This window comes from Amphiura filiformis, chromosome 16 (genome assembly GCF_039555335.1).
Source record: "Amphiura filiformis chromosome 16, Afil_fr2py, whole genome shotgun sequence".
In the NCBI taxonomy this organism is placed as follows: domain Eukaryota; kingdom Metazoa; phylum Echinodermata; class Ophiuroidea; order Amphilepidida; family Amphiuridae; genus Amphiura; species Amphiura filiformis.
The window spans coordinates 29571140-29589110 of record NC_092643.1 but is presented as its reverse complement, the minus strand read 5'-3'; the positions used below and the strand labels follow the sequence as shown (position 1 = coordinate 29589110).

General features: G+C 37.2%; 2 protein-coding genes across 2 annotated transcripts in view; one reads left to right on the top strand and one right to left on the bottom strand.

Annotated features, from left to right (window-relative positions):
• Positions 1 to 2705: 2705 nt before the first annotated feature.
• On the top strand, positions 2706 to 6544 carry LOC140172555 (uncharacterized). Its single transcript, XM_072195699.1, has 5 exons — positions 2706 to 2720; positions 3552 to 3620; positions 3805 to 3921; positions 4894 to 5037; positions 5399 to 6544. Exons 1-5 carry the CDS (start codon positions 2706 to 2708, stop codon positions 6542 to 6544), a joined length of 1491 nt encoding a protein of 496 aa, XP_072051800.1.
• Positions 6545 to 9800: 3256 nt separating this feature from the next.
• LOC140135851 (NADH dehydrogenase [ubiquinone] flavoprotein 2, mitochondrial-like) overlaps positions 9801 to 17971 on the bottom strand; it is a 70661-nt gene continuing 62490 nt past the window's right edge. Inside the window, exon 7 of the mRNA XM_072157490.1 lies at positions 9801 to 12033. Coding sequence (XP_072013591.1) covers positions 11940 to 12033 — 94 coding nt within the window. The 3' untranslated portion in view covers positions 9801 to 11939. The remainder of the gene's footprint in view (positions 12034 to 17971) is intronic.

Sequence of the window (17971 nt, the reverse complement as noted above, 5' to 3'; positions counted from 1 at the left end):
CCAAAAGACCCGAATTTCAACGTGTTCATCAACATGCGGACTTTTCCATTGACCATAAAATCGAATAAAAACAAAGAAAACTGAATTCATGTTTTAAGGAAATAGATACTCCCTAAAATGTAATTTTTTAGCTTAAAGGTATAAAAGTATAAAATGTGTGTATTCATGCTTTGAATATCTTAAATATAGGCCTATACACATAATTAAGTCAAAGTACCCCCCCCCCCCTCTTCTTTCAATCCGTCTTCAAAACTAGGCCTAGTTCTACTGACTTTGGAAGTTTAAGCAAAAATACAAATTTTATACGTTATTCTGATTCGGTATAAATCTATAGCAAAAACACTCACGAAATTGATTCTTGACACTTTTTTTTAACGTCAGAGTCTTGTATATTTGGATAAATAAAAAAATAAAAATTGCTAATATTAATTACAAAAGTTATTTGAAATGATTTATTGAAAATCCCACCGATATTCGATGGGTTTTTTTGTTGTACAGAAGCGCATAGGCCTACATGGTAACACATCTTGAAAGCCTCTTATATGAACGTCATAAAGTTGTCAAACTTTTACTTTTTAAGGTAAACTAGAGACAATTTCTAGCACAGATTTCATCCCTCTGCGACATTCCGTTCAGAAGAAATGCTGCCAAAAAAAAATCAGCTGATGAACGGACCGCTGAGACCAATAGAATGGAGTTTTAGTAGCGGACCATGGGGATCTTATCAAAAGCCCTGGTCAACTTCATGCCAGTCATGAACATGATGAAGTGCAGTGATAAGAGATTTCGAATTTCCAAGCACATAACACTGAAAAACAATGAAAAATCAATGATTTTATCATAGCCACCGATGATAATATCCCCAGACAAACAAGTGATATGTCTATGATAATATCCACGATGTATGATAATGCGTCACAATAGCGCCACGCGCCATGCGTATATGCATTGTCAAATCGCGCATCCCGCGCTCACTATTGATTGAAGCTAAGCAACAGTGACAAACATTGCGTGACCTGGGCTTTAGTTGTGTTGATGAAGTTGTAGAGATTGGTTGCGTTGCGAAGAAGCTGTAGTATTTCCAAGAAATAAACTATTTTCGAAGATATTTTTCAGAAATTGAATAGCATTATGGACTCATCTAAGGTAAGTAGAGTATAACTATGCTAATTTACCTTTGTAGGCCTACCACTCACTGTTCGCCTATATTATAATACGATCGGCTTTTAACATGAGATCGTGGGTTCGAGTCTCGGCAGGATTCGAATGAAGATAAAAGAATGACGCAGGTTACTTCGCTGAATGATTCAACGACAGGGAGTCAAACTACCATTGTGACAATGTGACCTGAAAGACTTAGTGTTTTCTCAGAATTTTTTCTTTCATGTAAAATTTAACTTGATTAATTTGATTGCCAAGATAAATCGGGTGTGTTCGGAACATGAGCAGATAGAGCAAGCCTGCTTGTGATTAATATGAATAACTAGAATTACATTACTAAATTTTGGAAAGAGAAGAGCGGAGAACTAGAGAAGAGTTTGAAAGAGATGTCCCAATAAATTGTCGAATCGAAGTGTTGTGCAATCACAGTGACATTGGAATCATGGGAATACTGATCCACCCAAAATGAGTAGTCTTATAATTTGGTGGACTGGAATCAGAGTTGTGCACTATAATAATATTTTCGACATGTCTCACCAACTGTTACAGCTTTGAAAGATTGCGTTAAATTGAATTATTTTTCCGCACCCAAAAGTACTCTAAATCTCAAGAATATAATTATTCACTTGAAAATCGGGTGCAGCCCGTCACTCAGAAGACCCGCTCATCAGAAGACCCGCTATTCAGAAAACCCATTATTCAGAGGGCCCGCTAGTCAGAATTTTCTGATTAACGGGCCTTCTAAATAACGGACTTTCTGAATAGTGGGCTTTTTGTTGTTTTTTATGTAAAGGTCCCGCTACTCAGACTAGCGGGTTTTCTGGCTAGCGGGCTGTATCCGTTACCCAGAAGACCCGCTACTCAGAATGCCCACTATTCAGAATTCTGACTAGTGGGCTGTTTTAATCATTTGAAAGAACTGAGTTAGCCCTAACCATATATAGTTCTAACCCTAACCCTAGCACTAACCCTAGCCCTAATCCTAGCCCATGCATAGCCCAAACCCTAACCCTGGTCCTAACCTAGTGGCGGGTTGTCTGAAGGGCCCGTTAATCAGAAGGCCCGCTACTCAAAAATATTTTCTGAGTAGCGGGCCTTCTGATTAACGAGTTTTCTGATTAGCGGGATTTCTGGTTAGCGGGTCGTTTTAAAAGAAATCAAGCCAGCTATTCAGTATTCTGAATAGCGGACCTTTTAGGTGACGGGTTTTCTGAATAGTGGGCCTTCAGAGTAACAGGTCTTTTAAGTGACGGTTGCCCCCGAAAAATCTGTAAAAAATGTTAATGGAGAGACTGCTTTGACAGCGCGCTGTTGATACGTCAAATGCGTGTAACAATACGCGTCGTCCCTTGCGATAACGCTTTGGTTACCCGTGCCAATACGCGCATATAAAACTCATGGCAACAAACACAAACATTGCGCGAAGTAGGTTGTAGATGTTGTGAAGATAGATAGCTTTGCGTTCATAATTTTCAGCGGTATTTCACGCAGAATTAAGTGATTTCTAACCGTCTTAGAGAAATTATTGTATTGTATATTTCATGATGGATTCATCGAAGGTAAGTAGGCCTACTATAATACTTATTTAACTATTTTAGTCACAGTTCTTAAGGGGTACTACACCCATCGATAAATTTGTGTCTATTTTTGCATTTTTCTCAAAAACTAATAACACAGTGGTAACAAAAGTTATGTATATTATAGGGGCAAGGAATGCAATTACTACACTGGAATTTCAGTGACTCAAGACAAGCGTTTCGTTATTTATGATAAGAAATAAGGTACCGCTAGGATGTACCTCATTTCCGATCATATATACTGAACCCTTGTCTTGAGTCACTGAAATTTCAGTGTATTAATTGGATTCCTTGCCCCAATAATATACATAACTTTTGTTACCAGTGTGTTATTATTTTTTGAGAAAAATGCAAAAATAATCACAAATTTACCACAGGGGTGTAGTACCCCCTTAAGGATCATCTTTTATCCAGTTTCCCTTCTCTTTCGCCTTCACTCCACTCTCTTCCCTATTTTGTATCCTCGTATCTTGGATGGTGATCATATGGGGGGGGGGGCAACCGTCACTCAGAAGACCCGTTACTCATCAGACTTCTGACTACCGGGTCTTCTGAGTGACGGGCTGCACCCAAACTTTTACATAATGGTCATGGGGCTGAATCAGGGACGTTTTCAGCAAAAAATGAATTGGAAGCTTCTAATACATGGTTGATGATAATGATGATGATGATAATGATGATGATGATGATGATGATGATGATGATGATGATGATGATGATGATGATGATGATGATGATGATGATTATGATAATGACGATGGTGATGATTAAATGTTTTTCCTTACATTTTGCTTGTTTTTTTTTCAATCACAGAGTGGTCGTTGCAGTAGCTTTGTCACGAGATGTCTCTCGAGGCGTCGTGTCTCTCACACCAAAGTTGAGGTAAGCATCACCTATATCAGGGCGGCCAGACCATTTTTAAAACTCGGCTAAAAAATTGACAAAGTATGATACGTCCCTTAAGTTGTACATAATTATGCCAAGACCGCGAGAATTCTGATCGCAAAAATTATACGGTACGTGAACAAACCCCAATTAATTTTTTATGTGTATTGCATTTCATAAGGTGCTGAATGGCTCATGCAAAGTTGGGCATGCAGACTGGTGTGAGGAGAACTCATACGGAGTTTGTCCCCTCAACTGTCTCAAGAAATCTGAAGCTGGGACACCTTTAGTTTATGAGGTAAGTGAAGCATCTGATGAAGGATAAAGCTAAACTTTCCCGTAGGCCTACATGTATCATCTCAGGATGAAGTAAAAAGTTACATGCTTTGTACCCCCCCCCCCCCTAAACAAAAACATGCTGCCATCACCAGTCATCAAAATTGAATGAATGTAATGAATGCTTAAGTGAAATATTTGGGAAAACCAATGTGAAAATAGGTCATCGAGATTCGTCACTTCATAAATCTAACACGGGGACATTATGGTCCGTATGCACAAAAGAGTTAGACCGGGTCTAAAGTTAGACCTGGTCTAAGTGGAATTTAGTACCAGGAGAAAGGACACTTTCCTTTACATTTCTTAAGTTTTTTTGAATTATTTCTGAACTTGGCATTTAAATCTTTAAAATTTGCTAGCTACACTTGAAAGGAAATAAGAGTAAAGGATCATTCCTGATGGAACTAAATTCCATTTAAACCAGGTCTAACTTTAGACCAGGTCTAACTCTTTTGTGCATACGGACCTAAAGTTTTAATTATGGTTCAGCATAATTAATTTGATCTCGTGTGCTGCAATGGAATATTAAAACATTACAAACCAGCGCTTGTTATGTTTGAATGTCAGTGGCGGCGCTACGGAGACATCCTCTCAATATTTTTTGCCCCCCAGTTTGCCCCCACCCCACTTTTGAGGCAAAACCCTTACGTAAATTTCCACTTTTTGCGGCAATTTTGCGCAAAATTGGCCAACTTTACCCCCTGAAATTCACTTTGCCCCCCCCCGCCGAAACAACATTCTTGGTGCCGCCACTGTTGAATATTTGTATGTTCTAGTATGATGCCTCACCTTTTGCATTGTTTTTATTGTAGGCCTAAGTGGATTTATTCCTAGTTCGGATCAGTATAAGCGTTTTTTTAAAGCATAGGAGTTGAATAAAACCAAACTTTGATATAAAACAACAAATCTCCGGTTTATTGCTTGTTTATTACAGAATTTTAAAGGCAAGCGTATCCCAATTGCGTGGGATAATAAAAGACCAAGTCGCCTTCATAGAATTGTGGCTTATCTGAGGCGCAAGGTGGCTGATTGCTTCAAGAAAAGACCAACTATAAACCCAAGTGAACAGGCGCAAGAGGTATGTGTTTTGTTTAAAGTGAGTCTATGTTTTGGCGTCTAGAAAGCGTTCTTTTAATTGCAAAGGCATGAAAGGGTAAAAAGACACTAAGAAACCGAACACATTATTATTACAAACCAGTGGCCGGGGGGGGGGCAAATGCCCTCAGTCAGAACTCTTGACCCCCCCTGTTGTGTTGCCCCCAGTAAAAACCAAAATCACGAACAATTTCACTTTTTGCAGCAATTTTGCGCAAAATTTGTTGATTTTGCCCTCCCCTGAATTCACCCCCCGACAAAATCCTGGCGCCGCCAATGTAGCAAACACCAAATCATTTGAAAAAGAATATTAAACATGTTATTTCTCTTATGTTATTTCTCAGGGTGAATCAGCAAAGACACACCCAGTTCTCACCCACGTTGGTGAGACACGATCATTGCATAAGTCGCATGTTACATTCTGGGATGACGGGACACGAGTAGAAGTTTCACCGGTAGATTCAGGCGAGGACATCGTTGGTGATCAGGATCTGGATTGCGAAAGCGATAACAGCCATACTCCTGTCAACGTTAACAGAGATACTACAGAAGGTACAGCCAATGACAATCGTGGCTTATGCTCACAAGGTGTGGATCAAACTCCAGATTTAAGTATCGATCACCAGCCCTTCAACTCGATTCCATCTTGTACCGATGAATCGGATGCTACAATGAAGATAGTGAGAAGCAGAGGTGATGCGGGTAACAATGATCTCCGTAATGAACGAGAGAATGAGGCAGACGATGACGCCTTCAAAGACCAGGATAACATCGTCTTCTCCATAGAAGAAGAAGAAAACAGCACCCCTGATCGATTTGATGCTGTTGAAAGCCCTGAAGATGGACGGAATCTCGCACGTTGCCTAACTGACACCCCAGTTCCCGTTCCTCTTCCATTCGATGCAGAGGACGACGAAGACCCAAAACCTTCGTCCATTTGGTATGACCCTGAAGTTAAGCGACCTATGGAAGTAAAGCTTTTTGAAGACTCAGACGATAAAGATGACATCTTCGATGTGGTAAACCGCATACCAAGAACACAAATCCTCACCAATCTTCAGACTATCATCTCATTCAGTAAAATCACCATCAGCAAGACGGATAATGTGCTAAGAAGGTGGGAGAAGATCAATTTAAATCCGCTTAGCGTACCCACTATGTACGGTACCAGAGCAGAATACATTGAAGACTTGACGCTGCCTTTGGATATTTCAACCTCCTTGCATCTGCAAGAATCCTCCAGACTTTTGATGCAATATGACACCATCACGGATGCGCTGGATATTGTGGAGAAAGAACAGAGTGATGTCATCAAGGACATTAAACGAAGGTACATAAGAGCAAAGCCAGCACCAACGAACGCCAAAGAACTTGCCGCTCATTACACACATTTCAGGAAAACGAAAGCAGGCCGTACCATTGCTGGACGAAGAGAAGAAATGAAAAGACTTACTGTCGTCATGGATGTTATTAGTGAAGAGGTGGTTTAGACGGAGGGGGGATGTACATAGATAATACATCACAATAATATCTTTCATCAAGATTGGTGGCTCATTAGGCCAAAAAAAAGAAGATGTTTACTTGTCCTCAACTGAGTTGAAAAAAGTTGTTTTTTTTATTTACTGTACAAAAGAATACCGACCCTATTTTTGGAAATTCCTGAAAAAGGTTTGGTTTTTCTTTTCAAATTTTTGCATTCTGAAGATGTTAAAAAAATGTATTTTAGAGCTTGTGTTCAACATTTTAGTTGTTTTGTAATGTTAGTTGATTCATTTTGACACCAAAATGGTCTGATTTTACATTTTTCTGGCATGAGAATACATTTGAATGAAAAAAAAAAGGAACAAGCGCAAAAAAACTGGCAAAATGCACAAAAAAGGGGCACACAGTTATAAAAAAGAGAAAATTTCGGGAAGAAAAAAGGGAATTCCTTTTAAAAAAAAGGAAAATTCTCATGCCTGATATTTTGAGCCTTAATTTAATACAAACAGTAGAGTTTGCTAGTAATTAAAAAAAAATCCTGACCGACCGATCCAATTTTTAAAATTCATTTGAGAGCAAGCAAACAATTTTTTTTCTTTGGCCTTATTTTATAATTTCTTGTATCAAGACTGATGGCTTTAAGAGCCTTGTTTTCTATTTCAATCATATGATGATATAGAGAGTAATTTTAATCATGTTATAATGTGAACAATTGTTTTGGAAACCGATCAATATTTATGCCAGGGGATAATGGGAGATTTTAGGGATTCTGACTATTTTTGTGGGCCTTGAGGGGAGAAATCGGGAACAACAGTGGATCTAGAAAATTATGAACGGACGCTAGGGGGGAGGGGACGGGACGGGAGGGGAGGAGGGGACGGGACTGGAGGTGAGGGGACGCAAAATTGTTTGATTTTTTTTTCGTTTCTCCCATTTTCACCATCCGGTATAATATTGAACGGTCCCTTTATGCTATGAATCTTGGTTTATATATTATTATATATAGGGTGGGTTATAAAATGTACAAAATAAACTACAAACAGAAACTACCATTGCCTCTAACTATTAAATGACGTAACAGCAGTTGTAATATAGTACACGGCAGATTTTTACCTTTTGCCGTGTCCCTCTTAAAAGTATTTGCTTTGTCTGATAAAATAGCTCTTGGGGTGGATCAAAATCAGATTCCTATTTGGGGTGTGAACTTGATATCCTTGCAAGGATGGGCAATCGTGTATAAAAATTCAGAAAAAGTTTCACAGTTTGAAGTGTCTATGGCAAATGTCGCCTATGGAATAACATATTGTTCTGCAGTTAAAACCACCATGTTTAAGGTGGTACCCCTTGATAAATTTGCGACTATTTTTGCATTTGTCTCAAAAAATAATAACACACTGGTAACGAAAGTTAAGTTATGTATATTATAGGGGCAAGGAATTCAGTTACTACACTAGAATTTCAGTGATTAACCTTGAATCACTGAAATTTCAGTGAAATTATTGAATTCCTTGCTCCTATAAATAATTTACATAAGTTTTATTACAGTGTGTAGTTATTTTTGGAGAAAAATGCACAATTAATCACAAAATTTATCAGGGGGTGTAGTACCACCGTAAAAATCAACATAATTAGGTTTTTTAAACGTTTTAACATTATAATTAACGAAATTATTTCAGCAAGATCAGAACATTCGTTTTTCATTTGGACCACCCTCTCCTGCCAGAAGCCCCTTATTTAACATTCAACCTCTTTGATACCTGCAAAACTTCAAGTCATAGATACATTTAAGTCAACATTTCCCTAGCTTGAGGAAAAATCTTACAATAATGGATAAGACATTTTTCCATCGACATAACGCCATTGCAGACAAATTGCGGCAACAAATTTTCTTCTCATATCAGCCCTGCCTATAGCTATTCCTGTTATTGATAGGAAACAAGATCGGTTAAAACACAGCCTGGTATGTCGAATGATCGCTAAGTCGAAAAGTAAGGTTCGCTATACCCTCTCAGAAAAAAGTGCAACTTACAAAAAAAATTGTATCCGGTATACAGTACCCTAGGCATTGGATAACTAATGAGGTTTTTGGTAGAACCAAAAAAGTTCTTTAGCTGAGAAAATGGTTCTCTGTAGAACGAAAAAGTGTTAACACTCCTTTTCACTTTTCTTAACTTCATGGAGTCACTGAATAAATGAATTCGAAAGTTCATAGGCCTATTTAAATCTTTAAGGTTCTTTATAGAACTTTTCAAGGTTATTTATAGACCTTAAACATTGCTTAGGGTGCTGTATACAGGACAAAAAAAAAGGTTCTAAGTTATTCTAATTCTAACCCATACCCAAAAACAATTCCTAACAAACTTATTCAATGTGGCGTACCATAGTTCATATTCGTCCGAAATGCACAAAAAATAATGCTATGTCTCAAAGCGCTTGGCAGTTTTTTTTTTTTATATGAGTGCTCAATCTGTGATCATAACCACAGATCACATGTATGGTCCGTATCTTCCTTGAGTCAGTAGAGTAAAATCAAATTTTTTTCTCAAAAACTTTTAATTTTTGCAGGAATCTGTTATGCTTGTTGGATTCCTTGTATCATTTCCTTTCTGAAAATGTGCACTTTTATATATTTCACACCATTACATTTAGAGATACAATATAAAACAATATCAAAATTACTGACTTGAGGAAGGTATACAGAATATAGCCGATAACAGAGTAAATGTAAATATAGTTGAATACTCGGACTTGAACAGGCATATAGAGGCAGTCAGCCTTTCGCCATCTTGTGGGTGCAAATGATCTGTGTGTTCATGCGTCGGACACTACGCGCAGGGCGCAGCTTGCCACGCAGCTGTTATCGCGCATCAACGCGGTGATTTTGCTGTTCACGCATGGAGAGCGAACAACCATCACAGCGTGTACCCACAAGATGGCGGCATATGACGTCACGCTGACGGCCTCTATTATGGTCTTCAAGATTTAAGGTTACTGCCTTCTTTCTGGAATGTATTTTGGCTATTCCAGTTGAACTACATACACCCAGGGAGTGCAAATGGAGTCATCCATTCAGGTAATATAACCCAATTAGAAATTTACACTCCCTGTGTGGAAGATTAGGGTCAAATCTTCCATAGTGGTTGTATGGTTTTCAAATGGAATAGTTCATTCTTCTCATCTTCATTGGTGAAACCCACTACCCTGAATGAACTAAAAAATGTCACATACAGAAACAAAGAAAAGACATGTATGACTAAAAGTCAATTAAAATAGTTTGAGTCATCAATGAACAAATCTTTATTAGATAAAACTGTCAAATGTTAACAGAACAAACAAAGATGTTTTATCCTTTCATTATTACTACAGGCGAAACATTGGTTCTAATGCAGGCCTGAAAACTGGTCTTGAAAAAAAAACTCACTGAAAACCATGTTTTTTACCACTTTCTGTAATTCAGAAATAGACTGAAACACTGAAAACAATAACTAAAAATGCTGAAATCAGCTAAAACGCTGAAAATTTTCATGCCTGCTAATGACGAACCAAACTTAAATCAGCATCGGTCAAACCTGAATTTTTTTCATCATCTTTACTGTTGTCCCAGATTTAATCAGTTGCTGTGGCTCGTAACTGATCCACTGTAGCATTTTACATTTCAGTGAAAGGGCATGACCACCAAATTTTGATATTTCAAGGACAAAAAAGTTCAAGCTTACAGGGGCAGATGAAGTTACAGCCATGCAACAACTTCTCTAACGGGTCTGCAACGTTACAACTATGTTAACTTATTTTTATAGGTTTCAAACTTTCATTTCCAATAAGCAAGTGCCAATTTGGAGCCCTGCTGGTCAGCTTATTGGCTGCAATTTGGTAGCTTGATTTACTCACTTGCAAATAAATGTGACACAATTATCAAAATTAAATCCATCCACATTCTGAACCACAAAACATCTATGGCTGCAAGTGAACATACTGCATTGTTTATCCAGGATCTGCACTACAGATGGAACAGTCACTTCATGTTGTGTGGTGTAAAATAGTGGCTTCTTCCTCTCTGTATGACTTTTACTTTTGATGGCATTAACGATAAGTTAAACAGCGCACACCCATGCCTCTGTGATGGCCTGTGATCCGACAAATGTTACAATGGCTACCAAAACCAGACTCTCAGGTTTGCATCTGCATCCACTGAGCGGCCCCCTGACCATGTCTCAATCATAAGTTTATATCACTTATGGCAGGTATAATGGGCTATAGGATTCCAGAAATTATTGGTAATCCCTTGCCGAAAAAGATCTACATTCCTAGCATTGTCCTCTCTGTGGTGCGGGATGTCCCAAATAGAATAATAAATTAAAATATTGGTTGCCTTCTTTGATTAGCTGGGATTTCTCAAGTGGAAATGAGTTTGTAACCTGGCAATCCCTATTTTTTACACCATTGGGAATTCCAAAATTTTTTCAAAACATTTCTGGTTTTACAAGTTCACATCCTTAAAATGTACCTAATCTGTCCTCTTTAGACAAAGCAAATAATTTCTAGAATAGCCTGTAGCCTGTTACAAGTCCTCAAATGGAGTGTCTCACCTTCAAGACAAAATTATATGAGTCTTTAAATGTTAAATGTTGGTATTAATACAGCGCCTTTCACATGTTCACATGTACCAAAGCACTTTACATTTATTCCGCTGTCGTTAGAATAATAATCAGCTGCCATACAAGGCCCAAGGCATGCTCATACCGTTTGGGTGGCGCTCAATGGACAACATTCATAACAGCTCCCCATTTTACCCTTGGGTAGAGAGAGGCAAGTAAGGTAAAGTGCCTTGCCCAAGAGCATCTTTACAGGTTTTACCTTCAATTTCCATGAGAATTTAAGTTTCTGTTAAACAGTTTGATTTATGTACATCATCAATATGGTTACTCAAAGTGAATCTTGTTTTAAGCCTGGAGTAAAGAAATACTATGATGATGTCTCAAAATAGTCCAACATCTAATAAATGTCATCATATGAGACAGGAATTGGAATCACATGTTATGAGTGGGAAGTAACGCCCACACTACTGATCGGCTATTCCAAATGAAATCCATACACCCCCTATGGAAGACATGACCTTAATCTTCCAAACAGGGAGTATGGATTTCAAATGGGGTTACCTGAATGGATCACTCCATTTGAAATTCACACTCCCTGTGTAGCGGATTAAGATCATGTCTTCTACAGTGGGTGTATGGATTTCAACTGGAATAGCCCAATACATCATCACTTCAACTATAAACACAGTTCATGCCGACGGAAAACTGCAAATGATATTTACGTGTAATCCACAATATTCCGGGGTTTGTTTGTACAGGTATAAGATCTAGATATTATTATAATACATTATGAATTGATACAACAGGGCTATAGATCATCCCGCACACCAAATCCAGGTCCTGTTGGTGGCTCCGTAAGACTGGTAAGTCCCCCGTGAGGCTCGCAAGCAAACCGACCGCTCCTGGAGAAAGTAAAGGAAGATAAAAGGGAAATAGATTTACATTATGTTTGTACATATCATGGGATTTTATGAGGCTTATAAGCTGTGAGGTATTACATCGAGGGCTGAGAACCAGAAAGCCGTAACTCACAATGAAAACTAATTGCAAGTTAAGGCTCTGGCTCTCAACCCTCGACATTAATATGTGCAAATGTAATTCTATACAATTTTAAACCAAGATTTGGAAGAAATTGAACTTTTAAAAAGGTCATATAATATTTTTAAATCTATCACAATTTTATATTTTGCTTCTGTTGACTAAAGGTGAATTAAAGCTTTTCCCCTATACTATTTTTTTTACCTTGGCGAAGGGTCGATCCTTCATGTAATTATTTCGTGTAAGCTAATCCTAACCCTAACCCTAATCCTAACCCTAAACTAACCCTATTCCTAACCCTAATTTCATGTATAATTACATGAAGGAGTAACCTGGCGATGTCAGAGCACATATCATTGGGTGCAACTTTAAAGCATGAGGGTTTGCTGAAAACGCGTACATATGCACACGTTTGAAGTGCCTCACATGCAAGATGAAAAATAGTGTAGATGTAATTTGCAACCTGCTGTGGTTGCTCTGGTCATATACCCTTAAGTAATAATTAGGAATCTGGAGCTATAGATTGCTAACGTTAGTCACCCCTTCCCTCCCCTGATAAAAAAACAAGACAAAACACAACCTTCCACATCCACAGTCAACTCATTGTGTTTCACACAGATAAATTGTGACCAGCAGCAGTATACTCTTTGTCCAGAAGAATTTAAAGCTACAATATATATAGCTCCTTCTTTCCCCCCATAACTCTGGATGCTTTAATACATGTATATTACATTACTCCAGGCCCAGCACACGCTCGTACATGTAAATGCAAAGCCACAGAATTTTAAATATCAGACATGCCACTTGGTGTTGTCAAAATTTCTTGAAAAACATGGAAAAATCCTGAACATGCACATTTACCTATCCTTTTAAACAGGAAGGGTAGAGCGAAAATAAAATTGCCTGAAATTTGTACATTTTCTTTAAAATTTCCTGAAATCAGGAAATTTCTTGAAAAGTGGCAACTCTGTAAATCACTTTTATATACTCTAGATCAACAATCGGGTTTGATTGAGCAAACTTCAATCAAAACCAAAATTGTCATTGGCGTAATAAACCCTGGGTTTTGTTGAAAAGGGTTTCATTGTCCTGTAGATCAATAAAAGGTAGAGCCATGCATGTTGTGACATCAGGCCGACACCTGTTGTGCATCCATGCCCTGTGTCGAAGTCGCGTGCCAGTAGCCAATCATAGGCAGCGGTTCTGGGGGCGTGGCTGTTTTCTCAGAAATTATTGCAGGGAAAAGTCATAAGCTGTTTTGATACCATCCGAAGAGGTCAGGAGAATTTTAAAAATGAGATAAACTTAACTTTGAAGGAAGCCTACGGCACGTCACCAAGTGTTTTGGAGACAGAAACTGGAAATAATGATTGGGATATCGTGTATTAATGTCGCAAAATTAAGAAGGATATAAACCGTAAAATATTGCGAACCGAAATAGAACTTGAACTTCCGACGGTATCCATCGTGTACAATTGGTCGTGAAAGATGTACGAAAAATCAATATTCTTCACATTCGCTATGGACGTAAAAAGTGATGTTGTAAAATCGACATTTATTCATGGTGGTTGACTAAACAGTGCCGTGACTTCGGGTTTTAACAAGTTGACAATCTAGTATTTATCATCGTGGATTTAGCATATCGTCAGCGGAGAAGTGAGAAGAAAAGGCGCCATCTTGTATTCAGGCGCGAGATTGGACATGGCGATACTTGGAAAACAAGGGTGAGAAAATTATAGTAGACATGATTATGAATTAGATGCGGTAATTTGATGGGAATTTGATGTGTTGATATAATTAATCTAAGCTGTTAAATGGGTCTGTATACATTAATCAAAAGCCCGGGTGAAAACTGACTTCATATTTAGCATGCGCGAATAATTGTTTATTAAATCCAGTGAATCAATTTACTGAAATCCAGGTTGAGATCATGTGATCGCTCTTTTTATGAATGAAATAGGCATAGAATCTTTGACACAATTATAATTGAGGTTGTTTAGGTTTAATGTACCGTAATAAAATTTGATCAATAAATTTGACTATCGAGCTATAGTAGTTACATAATTCACCAATTTGGGCGAAAATAATGAGCAAAATATTGATGTAAATTTTGACGACCAGCTGGGATCTGAGTTTGTTGTTGTCACAAAACTTCGGGTTGCGTTTCTAGATTTCCGTACGTTCATTCCCAAATTGTAAATCAAAATTGTTATTTCATCCGTAGTGGGTTTTTCGTTACTTGTTATAATTGATACATGGTTTTTCTAACAAATAAGAAAAACTGATTGAAAATTTCACGAATTTCGGCGAGTTAAATTATCATCACAACACAATACTTTAGACATTGCATTAAAAACACAGCTAGATCGAGTTCATGCAAGCAGTTTGTCCTCCAACATGGGGGTGACCCTAGTTGCTCAGTGAGGCGGGGCTTACATAATTGGGTGTGACGTAGTATTGAATACCTTGGTCTGATGGCTGTTCAAGGTCATTAAAAATAAATACATGAATATAGATCGTGGGTTTTTCAGGAAACGCGGTGAATAGGATTGCAATACATTTAAGCAAAATCCCGCCTGATCGAGAGTGAGGTCAGGAAATGGAACACAAATTATTGACAGATGCAATTTTTTGTTGGTCATCTCAGTTCAAGGTCATGCTGAAATCAAATAAGATGTTGGTTTAATAAAGAAAAAAAAAAAGCACAAGAATGTAAATTAATAAATGGGGAAAATAGGTCCGGAAATAGGGAATGGGTGTTAGAATTCAGAAAAGGGGGGCAAAATAAAGGTAAGAACGAAATAAATAATAATAATAATAAATAAATGAAATGAAAAATAGGGGAAAAAAAAAAAAAAAATAAATAAAAAAAAAAAAAAAAAAAAAAAAAAAAAAAAAAAAAAAAAAAAAAAAAAAAAAAAAAATGGTCAGGTGAAGGATTTTCATGAAATATGGTAACATAGAACACAATGGAGAGGCACAATTTCTTGCGGGTCAAAATATATAAGGCAAGATCAATGGAATTGCAAAAATCTTGAGGTTAAATAAAATTAAAAATAATAATAATAATAATAAAAAATAAAAAATAAAAATATAGGTCATCAAAGGACATCGAATGGCAAATATATAGCTAAAGTTAAATGACATTTTATGAAATATGCAGTTTCTTGTGTTCAAGGGTAATGTGAACCTATAAGATAGCTAACAAATTCTATGACTATTGCAAGGCTAGATGGGGGGAGTCACCTGATGATCAAATAAGTATTTATATAATATCAATGAATGTCAAAAAAAGGGTTGGAGGCCATAAAAGGTGGTGAAAGGGTGCAATAATGAAGGTCAATTGTGATCATTGGGATGGCAAATTAAGAAACTTTGGGAACTCATGAGATTGGGGTATATCGCAAGTTAACAATTCAAAAGGTAAATTTAGGTTGCAAGTTTAATTGGAAGCAGGAAGTAATGAAGCAATCAAACAAGTAAGCAAAAATGGAAGGAAAAATGCATGCAATGAGAATTAAGTAATGGGTTGGGAAAAGACAGCAGTGACAAAACACTTTTCTCCTTTTAATAATAATACTTTTTAGTAACAGCAGGAGCTCCTACATGTTTCCTAATAGGAATAAAATAACTTTGTTTTCATTCATATTCATTCATTCATTCATTCATTCATTCATGTCATTCATATTTCATTTTGCTAAATCACCAATCAATAATACAATGTACATATACATATAATGTTTACATGTGCATGTATGGCGAGTTGGTTCCCTTTCTGTCTTTGTTTTTTCTAATTTATTTCAGAATATGGATATCTTAATGCTGGTGATTAGAAATGGAGGCTTGGCATGTCCCGGAAACTTGGAATTAATAGTGGCTACGAAACTGAAAGACTGTATATAAGAATGCAGGGGAAGGTGATACATTGAACATTTTGTTATCAGAAGCTATCAGACTCGACACCTAGTATCTGATTCAACTCATGGCTATGATAAGTTGGAAGTATCAGTATCTTTGTTACGAACCATTGATCGAAATTAGCACAACACTAAGCTTATATGGCATATCTAAAAATTGAAACAGGCGTATGAACTCAAGTTACAACAATGGTTACTAACACGCTCTCGACAGCGAATTACAAGCGTATGACGAGAATGACTGACAATAATGGCCAAGACTATGTAAGATCCGAGAAGAAAAACACATGAATTGTTACAGTACTGAGGTAAAGTGATGTTACAAACAATGGATATTATACATGGTAGGCGACCTAAAGCGATTGGATAGAAAAATAAAAAGATACAATCGTTATAACGATATTAAGCGAAATTGGTATTTGACAATTTATCAAACAGTAAAGCAATAACCGAAATAAAACTTATTGCAGTATACATGTAGAGGATATCACTCTTGAGCGGGCTCTTGAGAAGTCGCCATACTTCAAAAAGCATCAATGTGCATTGATGCATTGGTACGTTTATAATCAACACCTAGAACTCAGTCATAGGTGGCAATTATAAGGAACACAGTGATTGAACAGTGAATAATTATATATTGATAGCAGAAATGCATGAAATGATTTAAGGGCCAAAATTGAGTACTACTGCACCACCTTAATAACGAAGATGGTAATCATGTAAACGGTCCAGATGAATAAAAATTGCAAACATTGGAGTAAAACGTTATCTGCTTACATTGCCGATTTAAAAAGGCAAAATTATACAGGTAACATATCTATGTTAATGTCTTATTGAATTGGAAATTTGCTAATTACTAGCCTAATCTACATGTTATAATAAACACAAATGTGAAAAATGGTTTATATATGTAATAAAGGCTCAACATGTCCAGGGTGCAAAATACATGTCAAAAATTGCTGTATGGACAGCAAAGTGGAGTGCCATTTAACAAAATACTTCATATTGTTAGATTTACTAGGGCCATAAATATGCCCACAAAGCGGACAGAACTGTAAGTTCAGATCATTCAGCCCTTCAGTTATGATTGGTTAATATAGAAGCTGGGATAATGCATTTTCAAAATTATGTAAAATGTGCAGAGGTCTGTGGGTTGGCACTGCACTATAAATCCCAAATTTTAACTGATCAGTGCATTTCATGGCATGTTCCTGGTAGGGATGCTCTTAGTAACTAGAACAGATACACGCTGCCGTTGGAAGGTTTTCCTGTTTTTTCTCACCGAGTTTTTTGTCCAGGTTTTTTACTTTTCAATTTTCAGCTATCCGGTATTGTTGTTAGTAAATTCAAGGGAGCACCATACAACTGTTCTCAATGCTTCAAATGCTTCAAAATTCAGTAGCCTTGTACACCCTATGTCTTTGCAGTAATGATAAACTGTGGATGTGGGCCTTCCTCTTTACGGAAGTGGAGTTAGGCAAGTCCCTAGAGTAGGTCCTTGGTGGGCATTGTTTCTTTTGCTTTTTACCATTTTGTCCAATATATGAATCAAAATGGAGATACATTGCTGCATTTGAGCAAGTCATTGGGAATGTTTTCACATACTTAATATTTAATGTCAATTCCAAATTAGGCTGTTTGGAAATTGAATAGGGTTGTCCTAATTCGAAATGAGTAATGATTAGGTCCAAGCCAAATATGCTGTTTGGGATTTGAAGTGGGTCGTCTCACTTCAGGACCGTAAATGGCATCAGATGATATAGCTGTCTGATTATGTAAAAAGGGTATCAGATGATATTGCTGTCTGATACATATATGATTTCAATGATTGATATATATTGCTTTTAAAGAATAAGCCAGATGATATAGCTGTCTGAGGCGCTAA